Consider the following 23606-nt stretch of genomic DNA (forward strand, 5'->3'; position numbering starts at 1 on the left):
AGGTTTTGAAAAAGTTTTTCACTTGTTTTCATTTATTATCTTTAGGATAAATCAGCAGATTTTTCTTCATCTTCTGGTGTTGGTGTGAAGAATAATATCTATGCCATCCTGGTGATGGGAGTCTGTGAGGTCCTGATAGAATACAATTTCAACATAGGGAATTTCAGGTAAAACATCAAATCTTGCCCTTCAGCACTAGCTGTGCTATGCTGTGCTAGCTCTTCAGAGTATAGGAGACACCCTTTGCAAGTAAAGGGAAATATTGCCAGCACAGAAACAGGATGTTGCTTTCCTTGTTTACGTGCCTTGTGGTACAGACCTTCACAGAACCTTGGGGGATGTCTTTCTTTTGAATGTCATTGTGTGTCGCAGGAGATGTGATGTGACCTTTTGTAGAAGGGCAGGTCAAGAAGGAATGGATAGGATATCCACTGTTTGGGAGGAAGGGAGGTGTCACATGTCATGGTTATATCCTCTAGAAAGTGTCTTTGTGTAATTTGGAACTAAAGGTTCAAATGGGGAACCAGTAAGACTGGATTTCCTCCATTAATGCTTTCTACTGTTTTGTTGCAGTAAGAACAAATTCGAGGATGTCCTAGGTCTGTTTACGTGTTACAACAAACTGTCTGAAATCCTGAAGGAGAAAGCTGGAAAGAACAAATCTGTCTTAGGCAACAAAACTGCTCGAAGCTTCCTGTCCATGGGTTTTGTATCTACTCTGCTCACAGCTCTGTTCAGGTGAGAAGCTGTCGCAGCTGGAGTAGCCTGAAGGCCTACTCACAAGCCATTTTCATGGTGTCTGCATGCTGGCTCTCTTGTGCTCCATATGCACAGCTCAGACATTGCATTTCTATACAAAGCATGCAAAGTAAAAGCACTCATTGTCTGGAGAGCGTCATAGCCCAGGCAGAAACTGTAGCCATGCAACTCACAGTAGCGGTGCATCAGCTTCCCTGGACTGTACTCGTGACTCGTAAGACATTGAAGAGTCTCTGCTGTTCCGGTCCTGGGCTATTATCGGGCAACAAACTCAGGTTTGAGCTCCAGACCTTTACAGAACAGAGGTAGACGTCAGTTCCAGCCATGTTAGTACATTTGGAAAGATTGTTGGAACTCTGTTCTCTGAGTGTTTACTGCAAGCTACCAAAACAAATGGTCTTTTCCACTGAATGGAGCCAGCCCTTTTATTTGTGAATCAATACAATTTTTAATACTATGTAGCAAACTGAAAACAAGCGGTAGGTATAGAGATAGTTATGTTCTGTGTAGTGTATTGTTTGTGACTTGAGCTCTGGTGTGCAGAGATGAAGTGCTGTTAGGCCATCCCTATGCTTTTTCAGTGCATTCTCAATTCCATGATTGTTCTTTGATTCTTCAGGGACAATGCTCAAAGCCATGAGGAAAGCCTGGCGGTTCTGCGTTCCAGCACCGAGTTTTTGCGCTATGCTGTCAGCGTAGCTCTGCAAAAAATGCAGCAACTGGAGGAGACAGGACAGACTGATGGACCAGATGGACAAAACCTTGAGAAGATGTTTCAGAACCTCTGCAGAATCACACGGTAAGTCACTGTGGAACATGAAGACATCAACCCTAAAAAGCAGTGAGACACTGCGGGGGTGTTTTATTCTTTCTTCAAAACTTCATCTGAAAAATGCAGTCTGTAACTGTTGTTTAGAACAATAATTAACTCTGGGTTGAGATCATTGCCTTTCTTTGCTCCTGAGAAATCAAATGTGGGCACAAAGTTTTTTATGCCAGAGCGAGTGATACAGCTCTGGTAATGGTACTTGGCCTGGAAAAACCAAACCCTGTCCAGCACTTACTTAGGCCCTTTCAGAGTTTTGGCTCGTTGGTCATAGTCGCAGAGGAAGTAGGATGGTTACAGGCTAGGTTCTTGAGATCTCTGGGATCCAGTGACGCTAAAATTCACTTACATCTATTTTACACTGTAGCTATAAGAGGGACGCGTGCTTTAGCAGAGCATTTGTTTAGCACTTTTGCAAGATACTCGAAGACATTCAGGCATGTAATCCTTTGGAAATCAAAGAGTGTTAGGCATCCAAAAGTCTTCTGGGATCTGAGTCGTATTTGCGTAAGGTCTCCTCAGATTCCTGACAGCAGAGAACACAAAATACAAATTGCGTCTTAATAACGTCCCGTCTGTGTTTGGTCTACAGTAAGAGAGGCTAGTTTTGCTGCTGTCATTAGGACAACATTTGAGCTATATGTTTGCATGACTGGACATTGAAATAGAATAGGATAGTCCCTGCAGGAGAGAAAACTAACAGGAAGAAAAGAGAGGGAACAGAAAGGGGAAGAAGTGAGCTTAGGAGAGTGGGGAAAAAATGTTTGGCTGCAAATAAAGACATCTTTGGGCAAACAATTATTTTGATTTCTTCAAAGATTTAACTTTGTTTTGCCCGACTTTACATAAATAAAATTGGAAAGGTAGAGCCCCATAGAGATACCTGACATTTCACAAATTCAAAGCGCCGAGAGAGAAGCTCCTTTCATCAAGACAGATTTGACACCAGTGGTCAGTGTTAAATTATTTCGTTGTAAGGCAGAAAGCAGTGGCTGTTTTGCTGATATCTAAACAAAATCTATCTTTAAAATGGATTTCTTCTCCGTTACCTTTCCTACAGGGAAGAGACCTTCAAATTTAATTATATTAGGAATATGATCCTAAGAGTAGAGTCTGTGACTAGCCCTATTCTAGTTCTCGTGCTGTGCAGCCAGCTTTACTGGAGCAGGTGGTGTTAACTTCTCTCCCATCCCCTAGGGTTCTGCTGTGGAGATACACTTCAATTCCCACTGTTGTTGAAGAGTCAGGGAAGAAGAAGGGCAAAAGCATCTCACTTCTGTGCTTGGAAGGTCTGCTGCGGATCTTCAACACAGTGCAGCAACTGTATGCTGCCAGGATCCCCCAGTTTCTACAAGCCCTGGGTAGGCATGTGGTACAATTCTGCCTTCACGTTCCAGGCCACCTGTGCCCTTTATCCATAAGTAGGTAGAGGGGTCCACTTCTTGTTCCTCGGCAGCAACACGGGCTTAGTAGCTGTGGAGGTTCACTCTAATTCTCATTCCAGAGGCTAGTTCCAGAGATATGTTTGCCTGCTTTTATAGAACCCTCAGTCTGTCAGCAGAGGACAATTGGGGTCTGACACGGCATTTGTCTATCTAAAGTCTGCCTTTAACGCTCTTTTGTACTTGCCATAATTTTGCAGTCTGTGTTCCTTCCCTAGCTGTGAGCAGTTGCAGTCTTTCCCACTTTGGAAAATATATCCTGTATTCTGCTCTTGGCATTTAGCTTTTTTTCTCCACCTCTCTGTCTCTGCCAGATATTACTGATGGTGATGCAGAAGAAGCAGATATTAATGTCACAGAGAAAGCTGCCTTCCAGATCCGACAGTTTCAGGTAAGTACCATTGTGTGCTGCAAGTCTTCCAAAAACACTGATAATTCTGGCAGAAAACACTGTTAGCTCTCTCTTGCTTGACCACTAAATGGAGCGTGTAATAGCGAGTGTGATGCTCGGCAATTCACTGGCCATTCAGAAGAGTTTCTGATCAGTAAGGAAAGCTTCTTCAGGGGCTCTGTGCCAAGTGGGATTGAACTGGGCATGTATTTAAGGAGCTGTATTCCCTCCACAACGCTAGCTTTAAGGTCCTGTAGTGCAGCATACACTTAACCTGTGTATCGTACTGAATCAAACACTGGCCTTTATGTAAGCACTCATAACAAAGCCCAGCACTCGCAAATGGCACTTTTCTAGAAGAGTCCTCTTTTTATGTTCTTGAACACTGCTGATTCCTTTTAGCGCTGCAGCCTCTGGTTATTTGCTTCTTAAAATCGTTCTGCCACACGCATGTATACTCAGGGACTTTGTCCTTACTTCCCATGATCAGAGGTCTCTGGTGAATCAGTTCAGCAGTGCTGAAGATGACTTCAACTCTAAGGAAACCCAGTTGCTCATCACAGTTCTCTCCACTTTGTCGAAACTCCTCGAGCCAGCCTCTCAGCAGGTACTTCACAGACTTTTGGGGTGGGGAAGATGTGTGTAGTAGCCCTTAAGTGTGCCAAGATTGTCAGCTTGGGTGGACATCTGAGGGCTTCAGCATGTTTGTGCGTTCTGCCTTCCTCCTAGACAAGACCCCGTCAAAGTGACAGTTTTGTTACATTGTCAAGTGTTCTCTGCCAGGTCAAATGCCTGCAAGAAGGACAGTTGAGAACAGAAGCTGTCTTCCCACCCTTGCCCTGTCGTTGGGCACCTTGTGTCTGAACTACTTGTTCTTCTGAGCAGAGACTCCTAATAGAGCCTAGATATGGTATGGCTTCCATATGGGAATAAATCTAAACAAAGCCTGCAGACCTGTGACCAGTCCAAACGCAGCTCTTCAGAAAGGACTGGCTGAGTCCCTTCCACGCAAGAAGGCCTTTTCTGAAGTTTAGAGGTGCCCTAATTTTACAAGCTAGAGACCGCACTAAAAGCATAACAGAAGCATGGAGTTGTCATTTACCTTAAGTTAAATAGAGGTTTTATTCTGTCCAAGGGAACGTATAGCCATTCATATGTTCTGGATCTCAGCTCTGTCACTTCCTGGAAGGTGGTGTGCCTTGTGGAACTTCACAGAGCGTGACTGAGTGCCCTCCTGCCAGAAGGAGACTCTGCTGGTTTTCCCTTGCTGTGATTCATTGTTTTGATTCTTTTGTATTTATTTATTTTTGAATACTTTTATAGTTTATACTTACGTCTTTGAAACAATTCAAAGTATGTTCTCCCCCCTCATTTAGTTCCTCCAGTTCCTGACTTGGACAGTCAAAATTTGCAAAGAAAATGCTCTAGGTAAGTAAGACTTTGCAGCATATTTAGATTTGATGCCTCAGTTCTGAGGTTAGGCTCTTAAAAGGTCTGCTGTTGTGTCTGTCTTATTTTCACCTCTTTGTTGCAGATATGTTTAGGTTCCATTCTATGGCAAATTGACGTGACTTGTGGTTGTTAGTCCTGAGTACTGGGGAGAGGCTCTGCCTCTATAAATATTAGCATTGAGGAAGGAAGAGAAATCACTTGACTTCTCCCTCCTTATCTAGCACATCTGTTGCTCAAATCTGGATGTATACTTTGGGAAAGCATTACTCTCCCCAGAGTTTGTATTGCAGTTCCTCAGTACTTCTGGTCATCGTGTGTGGTTTTTTTTTTTTTTTTCTATGAACATAGGGCTCCAGTGTGCCATGTTCCCCCTTGCAGTGTTACATGGGATGCCCATACACGTAGCATCTGGATCTTACTTGCTCTAAGGTCAGGGACTGGTGAGCAAGTATGTGGACAAGAACGAATACCTTTGTAGAGCCCAGTGGGTTTTGTTGTTGTTGTAAACTGTGCTTTTGTTACCTACAGTATTTTGATACATTTTTCATCTATTGTGTATCTTTTCTGGGAATGCAGACTGTTGAAACATACTGGATCTGAGGCTTTTTCTCACTGGATGCCTGATTTTCCTGAATAGCTAGTGGAGTTCTGCTTCTGGTAGTGTATTTGTTCTTTTCCCTTCCCCACAGAGGACATCCCTTGCTGTAAGGGTTTGCTGACTCTGCTCTTCAATCTCCATGCTCTGTACAAGAGCCCTGTCAGTCTGCTGCGTGAACTTGCACAAGATATCCATGCTTGCCTGGGAGACATAGATCAGGTATGATGCAGAGTCCATGACAACCTAACTCTTCATCGTGTAGTCCTGTCAGGGCAGAATTGAGTACATCTCTCTACAGTAACTCTGGAGCAAACCACTTGAGAGCAGCTAAAGTTTTGCTCACCAGAGTTTCTGTCTTCCCTCCCCCTACCAGGACATAGAAGTGGAGAGTCGGTCGCATTTTGCCATAGTGAATGCCAAGACTGCAGCCCCTACTGTCTGTGTGAGTCAAAATAGTGTATATGAAACAGCCTTTACTGCCCAGCTAGTTGTCCAGGGCTGCTGTGGTACATGTTGGTTGTAGATTCCTGGTGTGCCAAACTCTTCCAAGAACCTGTTTTGTTATTGTCTCTGTCTTAGCTGCTGGTTCTAGGTCAGGCAGAGAAGGTCCTTGAAGAGGTGGATTGGCTTATCAAGAAACTTAACAGTTTGGGATCAGACACATCAGGTAATAATAGTGGCCCACTGCTTTCTGCTACACCTTTGTAAAAGATAGATGAGGCTAAAGAGCAAGAAGCTATTTCAGGATTTTGAAGTAACATCACCTCAGGGCAGCTTAAGCTATCCTTTTGAGCTGCTTCCACATGAACAGTGTCTTGTCACAAAAACTCTCCAGTGCTTCGTGTTCCTTGTGCCACGCTGGTGCTCTGCGTACCTAACACAAAGGGGTTCTTCTCTATCTCGCACCTGCATAATTGGGTTCATTATGTGTACCTGGTGTATGTATGTCTCTCTCTTCTAGAAGACTCTTCTCAGATATCAAACCAAACCCAGGCTCTGGAGAAGGGTGTAATTCTGCAGCTGGGAACTCTGCTGACGGCTTATCATGAGCTGGTACAGACAGCGCTCCCCGCGGGGAGTTGTGTGGACATGCTGCTGAGAAGCCTCAGCAAGACATATGCCATTCTCACCTCCCTCATCAAACATGTGAGTGCTGTTCTGCTGACAGTGAACTGGCTGGGACCTAAAAGCCTTTTTCCCCCATCTGTTACAGCAAGCTTACAGTGACCCCTGGCAGCAGCTACTGCCAGGATTGGGCTGTTGATCTCTTGCATAAACTAAATCCTTATCCTCTTGGCTTTCATGCACTTAATTTCATGACCTTTCTGCAGCAGTGATAGTTGGGCCAGTGGAGATAAAGTAAAGCTTCTCTCCAGCTGACTTTGGCTGTGCTTGGTTTGGAGCAGCTCCTTCTGACTGAGGTATCTTGCAGGTTCCTCAGTACACAGCCGTGCGCCACAGTGAGTGGCACTAGCAGTGTTCACGCAGCGCTCAGCAGTCCTGTCTCTGCCAGTCATTGCCATGGTTTTTCTTGCAGTATATCCAAGCTTGCCGCAGCACCTCAAACACGATTCCAGGAAGGCTAGAAAAGCTGGTGAGTACAACAAATTGTTGGGGGAAGAAGCTCATTGCCATGTGTTGGGAGTAACACCAGCCTCTCTGCTTCTTTTCAGGTGAAGCTCTCCGGTTCTCATTTGACCCCACAATGTTACTCCTTTATTACTTATGTACAAGTAAGGCCTAAATTAACTGTGACAAAAATCATACTCAGTTGTGTATCAGATGCAATATATGGGCACCTTCTAGGGTTATGAGCCTTCTTGACAGGGGCTGACCTTCTTGTATTTCAAGCTTTACTGTGTCAAATCATTAGATAAGGCACCTCTTTTCAGTAGCACTGGGACCAGCCATATTGGCTTCTGCTTGAGCAGGGAACAAAGTATTTGGGGTGCTGGTTTTCAGCTGTTGTTTTCTGCTGTTCATGTGGATTTTTTGAATAAGTGTGATACCGCTTTTAACCAAAACGGCAAATAAAGGTCAGCGACACCACTGTCATTACAATTTAAAGTAACATGTGTGCCTAAGACAACAGCCTGAGACGGGATTTATCTGTTTGGACAGGAATTGGGTACTTAGGTGAGGACCAAAGGAACTGTAGACCAGACACATGGCATATTGGGAAAGGTATAGTGGTGTGCCTGGAAGAGAAAAGGCGAGGCAGCTCATACATGTATCTCTGAAGGCATAAAACATGAAGTCAGGTGTTCACGTGGAGTGTTTTTTAGGGGGTTGGAGTGTTTGGGTGTGTTTGTTTTGTTTTTTAATACTACCCCCAATCCGATTGTCCTTGTATCACCACCCTTCTGTCACCTAGCTGGTAATGCTGCATTAGCTGGCCAGAGCAAAGACTTCTATAGCCCTGCTTAGCTGGCTTACCTTCACAGCTTGCCTTCTAATACCTTATCTTTTGGCTTCCTTCTTCAGAACATTCACAGTGAGAGCTTAAGCTTTGCAGAAGAGAAGAAAAAGAAGAAGAAAGATGATGAAGCTGCTGCGATCTCCACAGTCATGGTGAGATTGACTAGCTGCCCATTGGAACATGGACTGTATGAGAGCTTGATATCACAGCACAGGGCTTGTGTTACCCAGTGGCTTGTTATAGCTCACCAATGACATTTTGTCACTTGGGCCTTTAAGTGAAAATCAATTTCTTTACCTGAATTGTAGAAACTTTATTTAATTTAAAAAAAAAAAAAAAAAAAAAAGGAAAAAAAATTTTCACTAAATGCAACCGTAAAACTCACAGGGATTAAACAAAAAAAGTCTGGATCATTTATCTTGTCTAGTATTCTATCATTTGGGGTAAGCTACAAAATTACAGAAATAGGCCAATTTATTGGAAACAATTTTGCCTGCTATTTAAGCATTTCTTAATTGTATCAGTACACTTTAAACGTAAAATACTGAATTCCACTAAAATAAGGCAGTTGTGGCAGTTGAGAGTGACGGGGTGAGTTGGTTGGGAGGAACTGAGCAGGTTGGCAGGTTTCTGGCCATTTGCATCCTTCAGAAGTTTGTACTCCCAGCTGGCATTTCCTGTCTCTTATCAGCTGTTCAGGCATTCTTGTGATGTTAAGAGTTTAAAATTCACAAGCCTGATCTTTCTAGCTGTTTTGCAAATGGAAATGTTATGAAATGCTGCATATTCTTTTGCCGCTCCCCTATCAGCATGGGGAATGAACATCAGTGATGTGAAACTGGATGGAAATATGGTGAAACATAGCTGTGTGCTCACTGCTTGGAAAGCATATGCTTGAGAGGCCTTGGCAGAGCCAGAGCAGAGACAGCTTGCTCTGATTGCTTTCAGGCACATTAGGGCTGTGGACTGAAGGAAGAGTACCAAAAAAAATGCATGGGAGATCCTCACTACAGAAGCATTTTTGGGGAATTAGTCAAACACAGTAACAAACTAAGCTGGCATGATTTGCTGGGGCAGGACTGGTATGGAATAAGGCTACTGAAGATGCTTTTCTAAACTGGAGTGGGTATGGAATTCATGTCATACTACAGCATCATTTTCTTTTGGTGGATCTAAGCTGCTAGTATAAATATGGATGCAGTGTTAGCACCGTGGCTTCAGGATGTTCACTTCCAAAACTCACCTTTCCCCATCCTTTCTGCCTTTCAGGCTAAGGTGCTTCGGGAGACCAAGCCAATCCCAAACCTGATTTTTGCAATAGAACAATACGAGAAATTCCTTATTCATCTCTCCAAGAAATCAAAGGTACCCTCATCTGAACTCAGCAAAACAGTGATCCTGTGGCACGGCGGAAGGCTATTACACTTCCACTTTCCTAAAATATGCATTGCTGCTCAGATTAGGAAAGCATAAGGCACTAACCATTCTTTCAACTTTTGCCCCAGCTCTTAGCCCAACACTGCTCAGTTGCTGTTACAGTGGTATCAGCAGGTATAAACGGGAGTACTGTGCCTGTAACCTAACACTTTGATTTCTGGTTGAGCAGAAGCTAAAACTGCTAATGCCAACTTTCCTTACCCTCCAGTTTGTTTCAAGAGCAGGGGAGAAATGTACCACGATGAAGTGCTCTCACACGAGAGTGAGAGTAACTGGTGATCACGTTGCTCTTCTGAAAGCAAGTGGGCCACTGGCTTGCATGGGGGCAGGTGCTATTTCCACCTACCTCTTGTTGCAATCCCACATCATTAGCGTGAGGAACTTAGTGTAGTCCTCTGAACAGCGCTAGGACCAAGATGCTAATGCCGTACTATTCTATCCCTCCCACCTTGGTTGCTGCAGGTGAACTTGATGCAATATATGAAGCTAAGCACCTCCCGGGATTTCCGCATCAATGCCTCCATGCTGGAGAGCGCACTGCAGGAGCACAACACGGAGGATGCTGAGAATGAGCCAGACAATGACCAGGTCAGAACTCATTTCATTGCTCTTGCTGCTGGGTTCCCCCTCTCTAGGGGCCAGCTGTACTTAGAGTTCTTTAGGTGTATGTAAAACTGGGATAGTCCTTATTTTAATACGCAGACCATATGAACAGGTAGCTTGGCTGAGGTCCCCTACTGTCCAGCCCACTGCCTCGAGTTTTAAGCTCATGTGTCAGTCTTCTGTATCTTGTTTTGGGGAAGAGAGACTGCTTTCAAGCCCCTATTGTTGTTTGCCTCGGACTGTTGCATCCTAAGCAAGCAGAGTGATCTGCCACCGTTCCCTTGGAGGACCTAACTCGCTGGCTAGCCCCAGAACTTTGCAGCATGATGGCTTAAGGGGCCTATACAAATTCAAGTGGTCCTGCATCTGATTTAAGTTTTGTAGAGAAACAGCTGGCAGGGCAAACTCGGCAAGGTGTGACTTTCCTTTAGTAGGTAGTGTTGGTGAAGGTAGCATAGTCTGTTCTGGATAAGAAGTAAACCATTTTTCTTACCGATTGTCCAGAATTTTATTGGTGCTTCTGTCCATACTTCCCTCAACATTTCAACAAGCCAAAGTCCAGCACTGTAAAAACGGTCCCTGTCTTGTACCATTCATAACCTGGGCTTTGAGTTCCAGCACGAATTAAGGAGTCCCTTAGCAGGGAATGTTTCAGGGGGTGAGGGGAGTCCCCTACTTCAGGCCACTTGTTAGGGAGGAAAGAGCTAAATCCTGTTCTACACAGTGGGTTCCTTGTCTTAGGTAAGCTCTCAGTGTAGTCACACAAAGACATTCACTTTCTGTACTGGTACTCTCTCTCTTCAGAGCAGCACAGCAGAGCAACCAGATGAGAACCAGGAACCCAAAAAGAAGAGACAACGGAAAAAATAAAGCTGTGGTTGCAGCCTCCTTCTCCCACAGTGCCTATTCTGTGGCAGAATCACCTCGGACTTGGAGAACTGTGTCCGTGAAGAGGGTTTGTTGTTTCTATTGACAAATACTTGTGACTTCTTCCTTCATGCCCAGGGGCATGCAAACAGGGCCTCTGGCCAGTGTCTCGGGTCTTACAGCTGCTGCCCTGAAAGGTGCCTGTGCCATTAGAATGTGCTGCTCTTGAAATATTCTTCCCCAGGAGCATTCCTTCTTTCCTTCTTCCAGTAAAAGGAAAACAGATCACCCACAGTCATCCTGCCAAAAGCTCTGCTTCTGAAAGGACAGCCAGGCACTGGCACGCTCTCTGGACAACAGTCGTTCTCACCCTCTAGCTTCATCATTTCTTCTCTAGGGAGCCTTTAGTTATTTCAATTAGCTGATATATATCCAGCGCTTCCCCTGTAAGACAATGGGACACTAAGTTCCTCACATTCTGCAGTACAGTTAGAGCCTGTAACGTAAGAGCAAGAGACTGACAGTAATTATTTCTTTAGTTCACAGCTTTTAGCACAAAAAGTTCTAAAGCTATTCAAACTACTGCTGTGTGGTGGTGTACATGCAGGAACCCACCCTGGCAGAAAGCTGGAAATATGAGTTATTCTACCTTGGAGTTGAAGCTGGCTGCTGTGTACAGCTCCTGAAAGGCAAAAAGGTGGCAGCTTCCTCTCATGAGCCAGTACTAGGGGCTGTGATGTTTTTTTGCTGACCTTGATGCAAGGCACTTGTCTAGTTTGCCTCATGCCTGGGGAGAAGAGGCACCCTTCTTGGCCACAAAACCCCAGTCCTTTTTCCAAAAGCACGCTTTGCCTGAAAGACTCCTAATAAAGGTTGCAAAAGGCTAGAGGGTGTGTGATGTGTTCAAAGAGGGGGTGCACAAATCTGCAGGCAGGTTCTGTTCCTTATCTGGGAGAACATTGCTGCACATCAGGGAGAAGCTGTTTAAGGAATTCCCAGCTAAGAGTTAAACAGTTGTTTGCATCAGGGAAACAGGGTTATGGCAAGTGCAGAGAGGGCCTAGTGTAGGTTCTTGGATTGCTGGAGAAGAGCACTAGCATGCAAGCGTGCAGCACAGGCTGTTCTCTAAACACAGCTGTGCTGAGCTAAGGTGGGGGGGAAGCTGGGAGAGAGAAAAAGCACTGAAGGCTGGGAAAGCTTGGGGCTGGAAGGCAAAATGTATGAGGCTGCTGATTCATCTCACTTCAGAAGAGGAGAATTCAACCTTGGGCTGTGTGTGAAGTGAAACAGACAACGCTACCCATCTAAACGCTTAGACCAGCCAGGGCAGCTTAAGCTAAGACTAACGGCCAGCTCTGCCAGCAAAAACACTAGGTAGGGACAGGTGCTGAGAGCAGGATTCCCAAGGAAGGTGCGACCAGAGGAGTTCTTAGGAGGGCCAGCTGCAGAGTGCAAGAAATGGCTCCGCTGCAGTCAGGGGTGCGACATGCCGGTGCAGGGTGATGTGGCTGCACAGCAGTGTCACAGAGGCAAGACAGTCTATGGGGCAGTCATGAGGGGCCGCTCCGATATGGAGAAGCCCTCTGCTCTGGGGACGGGCTGCTTACACCAAGTGCTCGCTGCTGTGAAGGGGAAGGCTTGTTCAGGGGCTCCAGCTATTACAGATGCTGCTCACCTTGAGGGATGCCGTATCTCTTCTCCATCCCAGTTGGATTTGATGGGGTGGCACAGTTCATGGTCACCTCTTTCCTTAAGCACTGGTCAACATCCACTGCACTAAAAAAAGCCACTGACTGTGGCAGATCCTGGAGGCCCAGTTTATAGGCAAACATGCACCTGGAAGAACAAGAGACCAGGTGAGCCAGCGCGCCACAGCATGCAGAGCTTTGCCACACCTGCTCTGGAGCAGGCTGGACACTGTGTCCCAGCTGAGAACAGAAAAAAAATTGTGTCACGTTATGTTCCAACAAGCAGGAACATCCTCAAAGGCAGCATCCCATTAGAAACAAGCCCAGAAGGAAAACCTTTCCTTAGAAGGAAAACTTGTTCCCAAGGCCTGTCCTTCACCGCAAGCAGCACTCGTTCTCTGCTGGGGAAAGAATGCCCAAGCCGCTTTTGAAAGGAGAAAACCAGCTACAGCTTAAAAGTGATAGCTTCAGAACGTCTCTTGCTCTCAGCTAGTCTTCCTTTTACTGCAAGTAGAGGGCTTCAATCAGCCACCAGTTTGCCTGGAATAAAGACAGCTTCACAAAATATTGGTCAGTCATCATTAAAGATTACTTTGCACCCTAGTCACTCAATGGCTAGAAAACAAAGTGCTTTATAAGTACTGGGTTGCAGGAGGGTCAAGTATTGCTAAAGTGGATGTGGGAAGAAGAGAGTAACGGTACATTCAGCCTCCTAGGAAGAAAGGAAGAACCAGCCCTTTACTTCTGGCTAATCCTCCCACGCAGAGCAGATGTTGGATTTTCCCAGCATGAAGCTCTGTGCTTGCAATAGCTGGCACAAAGACACAAACATCAGGCCGTCTTCCCCTGCTGTGCATGCCGCATGGGCACAGAAAGGCTGTTTGCTGTATCCTTACCTCCGTACAGGAGAAAATAGCCCTGCTTTGACCAACTCCTGTCTAACCAAAGCGCTGGGAAGGGGATTTCACAAAACTGACTGTGCTGGAGCCTGAACGAAACGAGCCCTGGGACTTTTGAGGCCAAGAGATTTCCAAGCTGATCTTAACCCCACACGCACAGGGCAGGAACTGCCCATGCTGCAGAGGAGGCAACGAGGCTGGTGCTTGCACCAGAAAAAAAATGAGCCGTACCCCTTGCAGCTCAGCTGTCCTCTGAAGGCAGGGGGGGGAGGTCAGCCACTTTCAAACGCCCAGCTGCTCGTTCAGACCCAAGCACCACCACTGAACGGCCACAGATCTGAATGAAGTAGGAGGAGATGTGTTCACATCGAACGATTGGGCCCGTCCCAACAGAAGCCAAAAGCTGACGATATCCCACTCTTGCCGACAGATTATCCCTTGAAATCGAAGCCGAGCTCCGTTTATAGCTACTTGAGTCATGGGTAAAAGAAACTGCAATCTCTAGAGCTGCCAACCTGCCTGGAGCAGAAACAAATTGCTCTGCATCGATTCACTAAGAGCAAAACTAACCCGTTTGCTGCTACGCTAATCCCTCGGGCTTGCGCTGTCCCACCCCGAGGCCCCGGCGCTTGTCCCCACCAGGTATCGCTGCCAGGCTGTGGCTGGGCTGCTCAGAGATCTCACCGTGTGAGGAGATTGGTGATCTGCAGGGCCAGGGCTGCCCGGTAGCGATCCTGCGCCTGGACCAGGTAGCGCACCTCATCGTGAATGCTGATGCAGAAGCGCCCGTTTATGTCGAACTCCTCAAAGAGCCATTTCATGGATACCAGCATGAGGTGCAGGTAGTCGACGGCCGAGCTTTGCACCACCCAGTTCACTCTGCTGGTCAGAAACTGGTGGAAGAAAACACAGACAAACACTAGGAGAGCATCAGGATCCAAGGCGCACTCCCTACCCTAAGGGCAAGGTCCCAGCACATCCTGGTTTCTTATGCGTCTCCCAGGCCAAGCTGGTATTTGGGTCTCCAGCATCTGAGAAGGGTTGATTTTGGGGCTGCTGTGTCAGAGAAGACAGCAGCAGACAAGCAAAGCAAAGAGCTCCGCAGCACAAGCCCGTGTCTTTACCTCCCCCTTGGCCACGGCGGGCTCCAGCGCCCTGCTGATGTGACAGCCCAGCACCGGGGTCTGCGGAGAGGCGGACAAGGCGATGCTCTCCAGCTTGTTGAACATTTCAGATTCGGTCCCTCCAGCCCACACTCGCTGGTGCACCACATCCCACTTCTTCTTCGTTCGCGACCTGCCGGGAGCAGAGGGTAGGTTTCCCTGCTGGAAGGGTTCAACAAGGCCGCAGGCCCAGTTTCCACGAGCCTCAAATGCTCTATCCCCGTATAATGGCTTGAAGGGACAGACGAGGAGCCCCCCAAGTCGAACAGACTGAGATGGACCTGGGACTCAGCCCTGGGATGCTGCAGGTGAGAACTGGACAAGCAGGGAGGATCGGAATAATCCAGCCCATCGCACAAAGCTCATCATGCCCCGTCTCCCTTCTGTGCCCACCATCCGTGAGGCTGCAGCTCTCTCCACCTCGCACCCCTTATGCCACAAGCGCTGCCTGTGCCAGAGCGTCTCACCTTTTCATGGCCTCTCTCTGGACCCGCTGGACATCCTGGGCTGACACTGAACCATCTTCTGCCCTGTCCACAGACAGGCCCAGCTCCCTCACCAGCCACTCCCCGTCCTCAGAGAGATGAAACCTGGGGAGCAACAGACTGAGTGACCGACGAGAGTGACCGTGACCCAGAACTCCATGGGACACCGACACTGTCCCTGTCCCCGCTCATCCTCCAGCTCCCCAAGCAGCGCTCACCTCCGGATGCCCTTGGTGACGGCGTACATCTGCTGAGCCTTCTCACGTGCCTGCTGCTGCGTCAGTCGATGGTTGAACTGCATCAGCAGGCGCTCGGCGAAGGGCTGCCCGGCCCCATAGATGCGCCCGTAGTTGAAGACTTTGGCATGCTCCCGGCTGATGCCCACCGTGGCGGCCGTCTTGCTGTGCAGGTCTGTCGCGTTGCTCTTTTTCCCCTGCAGCGTCATCCAGCCGAAAGCTGTGCAGCCTGCAGCGTGGCGAGAAGAGCTTGAACGCCATGCAGGACCTGCTTCGGCACACGGCCACACAAACCAGTGAGCCTCGTCCCCACCGCGCCGCCCTCGCTCACCGTGCATGCCAGCGAAGTGCGCCTCGCCGAGGACTGCGGCTATCCAGAGCTCCTGGGAATCCACGTCTGCGCCAACCAGCGAGTAGCCTGGCGGGACCTGGACCATGGCTTTCAGCTCGCTGCCCACACGATCGGCCTGCGGGACACGACAGCGCCATATGCTCAGTACATTCCCCTGCCCCCCTCCCACAAGAATAGCTTTTTCTCTTGCAGATGCTGCATCCCAGCCTGACTCTCTGTGCCCCTAACTTTGCTCTCAGGGACAGGACGTCAAAACTGGGGCACACATGGGGCATCCCTTGGTTACTGCCCTCTGGGCTCTTCCAGTGTGGAAGCTGCAGCCACAGACAAAAGCACAAGAGGTGTTGCTGGGGGAAAAGAGAAACCAATGCTTTTTGGTCTTCCTTCATGGAGTTTGTGTTTCTGCACAAAGCTCAGGGAGCCTCTGCTGACTCCTTCCTCGCTCCCTGGTCAAAGCACGTCACTAAGGGACAGGCCTCACAACCTGCCCTGCCTCCCCAAACCATAGCATCCAGCCCAAACGCCTCCCCCTGCCTCAGCTGTGGTCTCCAGCACAGGCTGCCACCCACTAGCCAGACACACAGACTCCTGCGGTCCTTGTGCCCCAAAACGCCTCTGCAAGGACCCGAACGCTGCCGTACCCGGGCGTTGCTGGCTGTCAGCCACGTGGGCTCCACGGCCCGCCGGGTGATGGTGCCTGCGGTCACCACCTGCGGCAGGATGGCTCCGTAATCCTCCTCCTCGTTATAGTCCGGGTGCCTGCAGTGGAGGCGGAGAGTGAGCGCCGGCCCGGGAGAGCTCGCCCTGGGCTGCGGAGGGGTCGCGGCCACAGCTCAGGTGGTTGCTCTCCGTACCTGGTTACCACACGAGGCAGCTCCCCTTTTTTCAGCCACACCACCATCTGGGAACTGGGGAGACACGCGGTACGTGAGATGCTGCGCATGAGCACGCCGGGCAGTAATGCAGCCTTTCACCCATCCCGCTACATGGTGAAATCTAGAAAAGTCAGGTGACCCCCAAGCCCTGAGAACATACATTTACTAAAGGTGCTCCTAATTTTGAAACCTACCCTTGAGAAGGCCATCAGAAAGCAAGAGAAAGCTCCTCTGGTTGCGACCCCAGAGGGAGGCTTCCCTGCTCTGCCTTAGCAGGTCTCAAGTGGGCTCCAACGTGCCCTCCAGGTCCTCCTCCCCGACCCGGCAGGACTCTGCACCCCGATGCCTGTGCAGAGAGCTTGCTTTGCCTCTGCTGAGCCCACCGGCGCTCAGTCACGCTCGCGAGCAGCGGGATCGGCTTCCCGAGAGGGGCGTCTTGGTCCCTCCAGCCCAGCGCTCCACCACATGCTGCGCTTTGCACTGCTCTCCTCCAGGAACAGTCCATCCCGCTCGGGAATGGGGACATTGCCATTCATCTGAAGGTGGCCAATGGGTCACGGCTGCTCACCTGATTCGCTTGTGAGCGTTCCTCCAAAACGAGATCATTTTGTTAATCTCGAGGGCTCTCGTTCCGTGGGTGCGTCCGACCGCAGCCCGGAGGGTGCCGTCCTCCATCCGCGGCAAGAAATCCTTTGCGAAAGGGCTTCCAACGTTGTTGTCGTTCCCGTCCTTTAACAGCAAAGAGATGTCACGGCTCAGTGAACCATCCTTCAGTGTAAGTAAAGCCCGGGGTGCTCTCCTGCCCCAGCTCTGGAGATGCCTCTTTGCCTACCGACCCTACCCCAAGGGACAAGAGTGCCGGATGTCCCAGATGGTCCAGCACAAGGACGCAGAAGAGGAGAGACGAGAGCAGGAGCAGAGACACAGCGATGCAGAGGGAAGGCGGGGAGCTGGGACTGGGTCCGGCAGGGCGGGTTGGCAGGGCAGGGGGACACGGCCACTCCGTGCTCCCGCACGCCACGGGAGGGCTCAGCGAAGAGTCCCGGGAGCACCCCACTCGCCTTGTGCGGCAGCTTGAAGAACCAGCAGCCGGGGATGTTGACGTCGTCGTAGGGGCCGTTGCCGTGGTGGTACGAGGGCTGGCTGCTCCCCTCCTCCAGCTCACCCGCCTCCTCCTGCAACCGTGACACGGGACGACGGGGAATCGGGGACCGGCAGCAGCGGGGACCCCCGGTGCGGGGGCCAGCGGGGGAACAGGGCCCCGTCCCCGCGGGAAACTCCACTTACCAGCGTGACGCTTTGGTCTGCTCTGCCCGTCTTCTCCTCCACGTCCACCTCCAGGCGGCTCAGCTCCTCCACCTGGCAGCAGAGAGGGGTCGGGCAGGTGCCACCGCTGCGGCCCTGGGGACGTAACCCCAGGACTTTTCCCGCAGCCACAAGGGACGCAGGGACACGGCCCAGGCACAGTGGGGACCCGGCTACCTCGTGCACAGGGCTGTTTTGGGGGAGGTGCCCGCGTGCACGCCGGAGGGAGCCTGGCCCTTACGTCTCCCGCAGGGCAGGGGCCTTCCTCCCATCACCCTCCTCAGCAAGCAGGAGCCCCCCCGGCCCCGTCACCTTCTGCCACATGGCGCTGCTGTCCGTCAGCAGGAGCTCGTCCTCCACGGCGGCCTCGGGCCCCAGCGGCTGCTCCTTGCCCTTCTCCAGGCAGTGCTGCCTGTACAGGCACTCGATCACCCTGGCAGGGGGAACGGCAGCGCGCCGGGTCACCGCGCGGCTTCGCCGCGCTCCGAGACGAATCCCCCACCCTGTCTTCCCCCCCCCCCCACCCCGGAGCGGCGTCCCGCCGCGGCCGCCCCCGCCCCGAAAACCGGCCAGCTCCCTCACCTGTGCGGGCAGAGCGGCCCCTCGGCCTCCGAGAGGTCTCCCGGCAGGTTGTCCTGCCGGCCCGGCACCAGGTAGCCCCAGCCGTGCTTCTCGGAGTAATGGAGCGGGAAGCCGTCCCAGGCCAAGCGCATCAGCTTCGGCGTCACCCGCATCTGCAGGCTGATGAGGCTGGGACCCGGCACCCAGGCCGCCTCCTCCAGCCGCGGGCACAGCTTCCGGTACCAGCTGCGCAGCGGGACCGGGAAGGGTCAGAGCGCGCAGAGCCAGCCCCTGGCAGCCCCCGGGAAGGGCGGACCCCCCCGCCCCCCACCGCAGCTCCCCTGGGGACGGGGATGGAGGTGGGCGCCGGGCAGCATCCCTCCCCGCTCCCAGTTGCTCCGGAGAGGGGAAAGGCTTCCTCCGTTCCCGCGTTCAGACGTTCCCAGCGGGAAACGCCTGAAATAACGGCGGTTGCTCCGCGCTCCCCGGGGAAGGGAGCCCCAGGAGCCGCCTGCGCCCCGGGACCCCGGCTCCCTCAGACAGGGGGTCCCGCAGGAGCCAGGACCGCGGCGCGCGGCAGAATTTCATGCCTATCTCAGCACAAAGCTCCCTGCTCCCTCTCGCGCCCAGCAGCTTCCCACAGGCTCTTGCCGGCTCGGGGCAGAGGCACCGGCAGGGAGCCGGCGCACGGGAGGGAGCCCCGCGGCGCCGGCCCCTCCGCCTCCCCAGCTCACCCCGGGTGGCCGGGCAGATGCTGCAGCCTCTTGGGCTGCAGCGTCACCGTCTCCTTGAGGCGCTCCAGGCAGGCCCGGCTCTCGGGGACTCGCAGCTCCTCTTCCTCGCTGGGAGGACCGGGGTCTGCAGGGGGGTTGCAACGAAAGCAGCTGGACAACGAGCGCTCTGCCTTCTCCGGGCGGCCGCGAACCACGGGGTCCCCGGCGGGCACCAAGCCCGGCCACCCCCGGGGCTACGCGACCTCGCGCCGCACTCACCCTCCTGGCACTCCTGCGCGGATTCGGAGGCGTCCACCGCCGCCTCGGGGGTGCTGGCGTTCGCGTGCCCGTCCTTCTTCTTCGTGGGATTCTTCTTCTGCTTGAAGTCCTGTGTGTCCCACTCGAGATCCCAGAGCCAGGGGTCGTCCTTGTACCTACCGAGTGACGCAGCACCGTCACGCGTCGGCTTTGCCCTGATTCCCAACACCCACCTGCAGCCCGCCGCAATGTCCCGGGGCCCGGCCATGGCACCAGATCCCTTTCCAGGGAGCTGCATCCTTTTCCCACCGCGGACAGGTCTGCCCTCGGCCCTCGGCCCTCCCTGCCAGCCCCGACCCTCCTGCCCAGCAGGGACCTGTCCTCGTGCAGCAGCTGGCAGGCATCGTTAGCCAGGTTCATCAGGGATTTCTTCATCTCCTTCTGCAGCTCTTCGTAGGTGCCCTGAGCGTCATCCAGGTACCTCTTCCAGTTCCCGTTGACCGGCAGGTAGGACACCCCCATCTCCAGCATCCCTGCAAACGTCACGGGGTGCGGGCACCTGGAGCCCAAAGCAGCAAGGAATTAAATACATCCTGGAGGGAATTTAATACATCCTAGAGATACATCCTGGAGGGAATTTGCCCTGGAAGCACCAGACTACGCCAGACGCAGGATCTGCCTCGCAGCCTTGTTCCTCCACCTAGAGCTTCCCAGCCTCATGCAGCTCCCAGCACTCGCTGCTCTTCCCTTTAACCAAGGGCTGCCGCACCTTCTGCCCACGCTGCAAACTGCTGCTCTATGCACCCCACACGCGAACCCAAAAGCTGCATCGTGATCTGCCTCGCTAAGCCCGCTCACCTCCTCCAGCCACAGCGGCGGTTCGAGGTCCCTCCCGAGATGGGGTTCAGCGCTGCTCCGGCAGCTCTCTGCCCCCAACCTCCCCTGGCATCCCACGAAGAGGAGCACCCACGTCCCATCCCCAGAGCCCCAGGGGCCTCGATCCCTGCCACGTGGCCCTGCGGCTGGGTCTCGGCGGCTCTCACCTCTCCATGAAGAGTGGCAGCTGCTCCTGAAACACCTCGTGGGTGGCCTGGACGTCCCGGGCACAGTACGTCATCAGGTCCTTGGGGGCACGAGCAGGCGGCAAGGTGAGAGCACGCAGAGGAGCAAGCCCGCAGCTCTGCCCGTGCGCACGGTTGGAGACATAGTCGGAGCCCTCCCAAAAAAAAGGGCAGCCCCAAAGATGGGGAAGATCCCTGCAGCTTCTCCGACCCGGTTCCCTCCTGCCCGCGCCGGCTCCTCCGGCATCGCCCCCCGCACCTGGAAGTTGCTCCTGACGTCGGCCATGGTGCCCTTGACGAACAGCTCCCGAGCCTCCTTCTCCAGCGGCTCGCCGCCGACGTACAGCGCGTGCACGTCCGCCAGGTTGTTGATGCTGCTGATGTTGACCCAGTCCCAGGAGGTGATCTGCAAGGCGCCGGCGGTCAGAGCGGCGCAGGACGGGCGCCGGCGGCACCGCCGCAAGGGAGGAAGCGAGCTGCTCGGCCCCGTCACTCACCGCGGGCCCCTCGCTTTTGCTGCGCGTTTTCTTCATGTGCTGCTTGACCTGCTGCAGCCCCTTCCTCTTGCCGTGCTTCGCGGCCATCCAGAGGCTGCGCTGGAAGCCCGTCAGCCCCGAGATGGCCATGTGCATGCTCATGGTGTCCAGGAACCGCACGCGGGAGCCCTGGGAGCCGCCGCAGGAGAGAGGAGACGCTGCCTGGGGCGTGCTGGAGACCAAGGGGCTGCCGAACATCCCACAGCCGCCAGCCTAAACCCGCCAGCCAGCCCTGCCCTGGGTCCTTGCAGAGTGCAAGTTCTCCCCTCTGGGCGCTTCTCCCAAGGCCAAGCTTTGCCTCCGAGCACCCCTCTTGTGAGGGCCAGGAGCAGCACGACGCTGCTGCGACGCCTGGCTCGGCTCACAGCAGCCTGACGGGGCCGAACGCAGAGCATCACCCCCGAAAAAGGGGGCAAAGGAGGCGAAAGCAAGCGCCGCCGGCCGCGGCCCGCGATTACCTGGATGAGGTACTGCTCCTTAACGAACGCGCGGTCAAAGGCGACGTTGTGGCCCACCACCACGCGCTCCGGCTGGTGCTGCCGGCCGGCGCCGGCGGCACTCTCCAGGGGAATGAGGTCGGCCAGGGTGAGGCGGCTGGACCAGGAGTAGCGCTCCTCCAGCAGCCGCCTGCTGCACCACGAGTACCTGCGGGGGGCAGGCGGCACCCATGGCACCCCGCCGGCGGCGAGACCAGGCGCAGCTCGGGGGCCGCTCGCACCCCCTGCCATCGCCCCCCGTGGCGCATCTTACCAGGCCCGCGGCGAGACCGCCACCGCCAGCGTGGGGCACTGGCCGTCGGCCAGGCACACCTCCACGTCGAACACGGCCGCCCGCTCCTCGGGGAAGTCCACGGCTGCCGTTTGCCCGTCAGGCCCGTAGCGAGTCCAGCCGACCTGCCAAGCCCACCGCGCGGGCATGGGGGGCACCTCGCGCTGCAGCAGCTCGCGCGCCGCCTCCAGGTAGGGCAGGCTCTGCTTCTGCGCCAGCACGCGGAAGTGCTCGTCGATGTTGGCACCGTACATGCGGGGCAGGCGCAGGTCCACGTCGGGGAGCACGGAGGTCTCCTTGCCCCACAGGTCGTGCTTCCGCAGGTGCTCCACGCTCCGCCGGATCTCCTCCTCCGAGTACTGCACCTGGGCTCCCCGGAAGATCTGCTCGTGGAGCGTCCTGGAGAGCATCTGGATGTTGAGGGGGTTCACGCGCCTCTGGTCCTTGTCAGGGTCCTGGTCCGGCTTCCCCGGCAGTGGGCGGCTGGCAGAAGAGCTGGAGGCACGCTTGCACGGCCCGGCCCCGCGGCCTGCAGCACAGCCCGCTCCCGACCTCCTCCAGAGCAAGCGCTTCATCTTGCTCCTGCTCCGGGAGGGCCGACACGGGCACCGCGAGCACAGGCGACGCAGGAGGGCCTCTCCCTCGGGGGCGGCCGCCTCTGCGGGGCGAGGGCTCTAGCAAGGCACAAGTTTTGCATTGTTCGCTTCAGCTGGGCTGCAAAAGACCCTTCAGGATTGCAACTACTGGGGCAAGGCACGAGCAGCTCGAGGCCAGATGCGCCTCCCCAGGCCAGGCTGTCCAACCGTGCTGCACCCCTCCCGCAGCCGCGCAGCCACGTAGCACCCCCCACAGCCATGCATACCGCCCCCACAACCATGCATACCCCGCCTACACCCCTGCAACCTCCCCTACACCCATGCACCCTCCCTACACCCACACAACCGCTTTACACCCACGCAATACCCCCTACAGCCATGCAACTCCCCCCTCAGCCAGGCACCCCGCCTACCCCCGTGCATGCACTCCTCCGTACCCACGCAATCCCCCCTACACCCACGCAATACCCCCTACAGCCATGCAACTACCCCCCCGTGCATGCAATCCCCCCTACACCCATGCCACCCTCCCCCGCGGCCACGCACTCCCCGTGCAGCCATGCCGCCCCCCCCCCCCCCGGTGCAGGAGCGGCGCCCCGAGCCCCGCCGGGCGCCCCGGCTCCCACGCGCCCACCTCGCGCCGCCCGGGCCTGGGCTGGCGGGCGGACCCAACCCGGCAGCGCCCGGGGGAGCTTCCGGCTCGGCCGAAGTCCCTCCCGCTTCCCCCCCCCCGCGCCGGTGGTACGGTCCGCGCGCGTCGAGCCGCCAAGGCCGCTCACTAGCATGCTCGCGGAAGTGCTGCCAGAGGGCGGCCGCGTGGCCTAATGGATAAGGCGTCTGACTTCGGATCAGAAGATTGCAGGTTCGAGTCCTGCCGCGGTCGCGCAACCGGCGAGCGATGTCGGCTTTTTACATCCCCGCACCCTATATTTTTTGGGGGGGGGGGGGGGGCAGGGCAGGAAAAAAGTCCCCGGGGGTTTGACCTCGTGCGGGGCAACACGCCGGGCTGCACGATAGGAGTGGGGAGGGAGCGAGGGGGACGAGGGCATGGAGGGGCCGGGGCTGCAGAGGGAGCAGCTGATGGCAAGTGTTAGCAGAAGTACACTTCGTATTTTAATTGTTCATTTAAACTGAAGGGAAAAAAAAGCCGGTTGTTAACCTCCGGTGGGTGAAAGGAGGCGGTAGGAATGGTGTTCATCCCAACGGGGTGCACCCGGGCTGCCCTCACCCCGCTGCCACCCCGGGGCACAGCCTGGGCGCAGCGGGGGACACCAGCCTCGGACGAGCCCTGCGTCACTCCGATCCGCAGCCCCTGC

General features: G+C 53.8%; 2 protein-coding genes and 1 non-coding gene across 9 annotated transcripts in view; 2 read left to right on the forward strand and 1 right to left on the reverse strand.

Moving 5' to 3' along the window:
* Window positions 1-11680, forward strand: part of FANCI (FA complementation group I) — a 25151-nt gene extending 13471 nt beyond the window's left edge. For 2 of the 6 annotated variants that reach the window (XM_068958156.1, XM_068958158.1), the window contains 17 exons: window positions 46-167; window positions 574-738; window positions 1379-1558; window positions 2783-2946; window positions 3342-3418; window positions 3909-4025; window positions 4795-4846; window positions 5560-5687; window positions 5842-5910; window positions 6048-6135; window positions 6430-6614; window positions 7006-7062; window positions 7142-7201; window positions 7953-8039; window positions 9157-9252; window positions 9787-9912; window positions 10732-11680. In XM_068958156.1, coding sequence (XP_068814257.1) covers window positions 46-167; window positions 574-738; window positions 1379-1558; window positions 2783-2946; window positions 3342-3418; window positions 3909-4025; window positions 4795-4846; window positions 5560-5687; window positions 5842-5910; window positions 6048-6135; window positions 6430-6614; window positions 7006-7062; window positions 7142-7201; window positions 7953-8039; window positions 9157-9252; window positions 9787-9912; window positions 10732-10797 — 1839 coding nt within the window. In that variant the 3' untranslated portion in view covers window positions 10798-11680. Of the gene's footprint in view, window positions 1-45; window positions 168-573; window positions 739-1378; window positions 1559-2782; window positions 2947-3341; window positions 3419-3908; window positions 4026-4794; window positions 4847-5559; window positions 5688-5841; window positions 5911-6047; window positions 6136-6429; window positions 6615-6900; window positions 7063-7141; window positions 7202-7952; window positions 8040-9156; window positions 9253-9786; window positions 9913-10731 lie in introns of all 6 variants that reach the window. The other 4 variants (XR_011143676.1, XM_068958157.1, XR_011143678.1 and 1 more) reach the window with 4 other exon arrangements.
* Window positions 10422-22978, reverse strand: POLG (DNA polymerase gamma, catalytic subunit). 2 transcript variants are annotated; one of them, XM_068958159.1, is made up of 23 exons: window positions 22925-22978; window positions 21677-22368; window positions 21385-21571; window positions 20888-21055; window positions 20650-20796; window positions 20373-20452; window positions 19706-19888; window positions 19351-19505; window positions 19093-19216; window positions 18380-18604; window positions 18110-18230; window positions 17780-17851; window positions 17554-17667; window positions 17061-17221; window positions 16472-16525; window positions 16259-16376; window positions 15597-15732; window positions 15248-15494; window positions 15012-15134; window positions 14506-14677; window positions 14066-14274; window positions 12470-12630; window positions 10422-11238 (listed from the first exon to the last, which is right to left on the reverse strand). In XM_068958159.1, the coding sequence occupies exons 2-23, from the start codon at window positions 22267-22269 to the stop codon at window positions 11177-11179; spliced, it is 3612 nt and encodes a 1203-aa protein (XP_068814260.1). In that variant the 5' UTR covers window positions 22270-22368; window positions 22925-22978; the 3' UTR covers window positions 10422-11176. The 2 variants fall into 2 exon arrangements, with proteins under 2 accessions (XP_068814260.1, XP_068814261.1); XM_068958160.1 differs by lacking the exon at window positions 22925-22978 and having other exon boundaries at window positions 21677-22436.
* A 122-nt stretch (window positions 22979-23100) lies between these two features.
* On the forward strand, window positions 23101-23173 carry TRNAR-UCG (transfer RNA arginine (anticodon UCG)). The gene has a single exon. It is a non-coding gene; the product is annotated as a tRNA-Arg (tRNA).
* Window positions 23174-23606: the final 433 nt, after the last annotated feature.

This window comes from Struthio camelus, chromosome 12 (assembly GCF_040807025.1).
Source record: "Struthio camelus isolate bStrCam1 chromosome 12, bStrCam1.hap1, whole genome shotgun sequence".
NCBI classification, from domain to species: Eukaryota; Metazoa; Chordata; class Aves; order Struthioniformes; family Struthionidae; genus Struthio; species Struthio camelus.

Coding starts and splice junctions, on each gene's coding strand:
- POLG (XM_068958159.1), bottom strand. CDS start 22,269: ATGAAGCGCTTGCTCTGGAGGAGGTCGGGAGCGGGCTGTGCTGCAGGC. Junction 19,889..20,372: donor CTGCCACTCTTCATGGAGAG/GTGAGAGCCGCC, acceptor TTTGGGCTCCAG/GTGCCCGCACCCCGTGACGT. Junction 16,377..16,471: donor CTGCCTCGTGTGGTAACCAG/GTACGGAGAGCA, acceptor CCTCCACTGCAG/GCACCCGGACTATAACGAGG.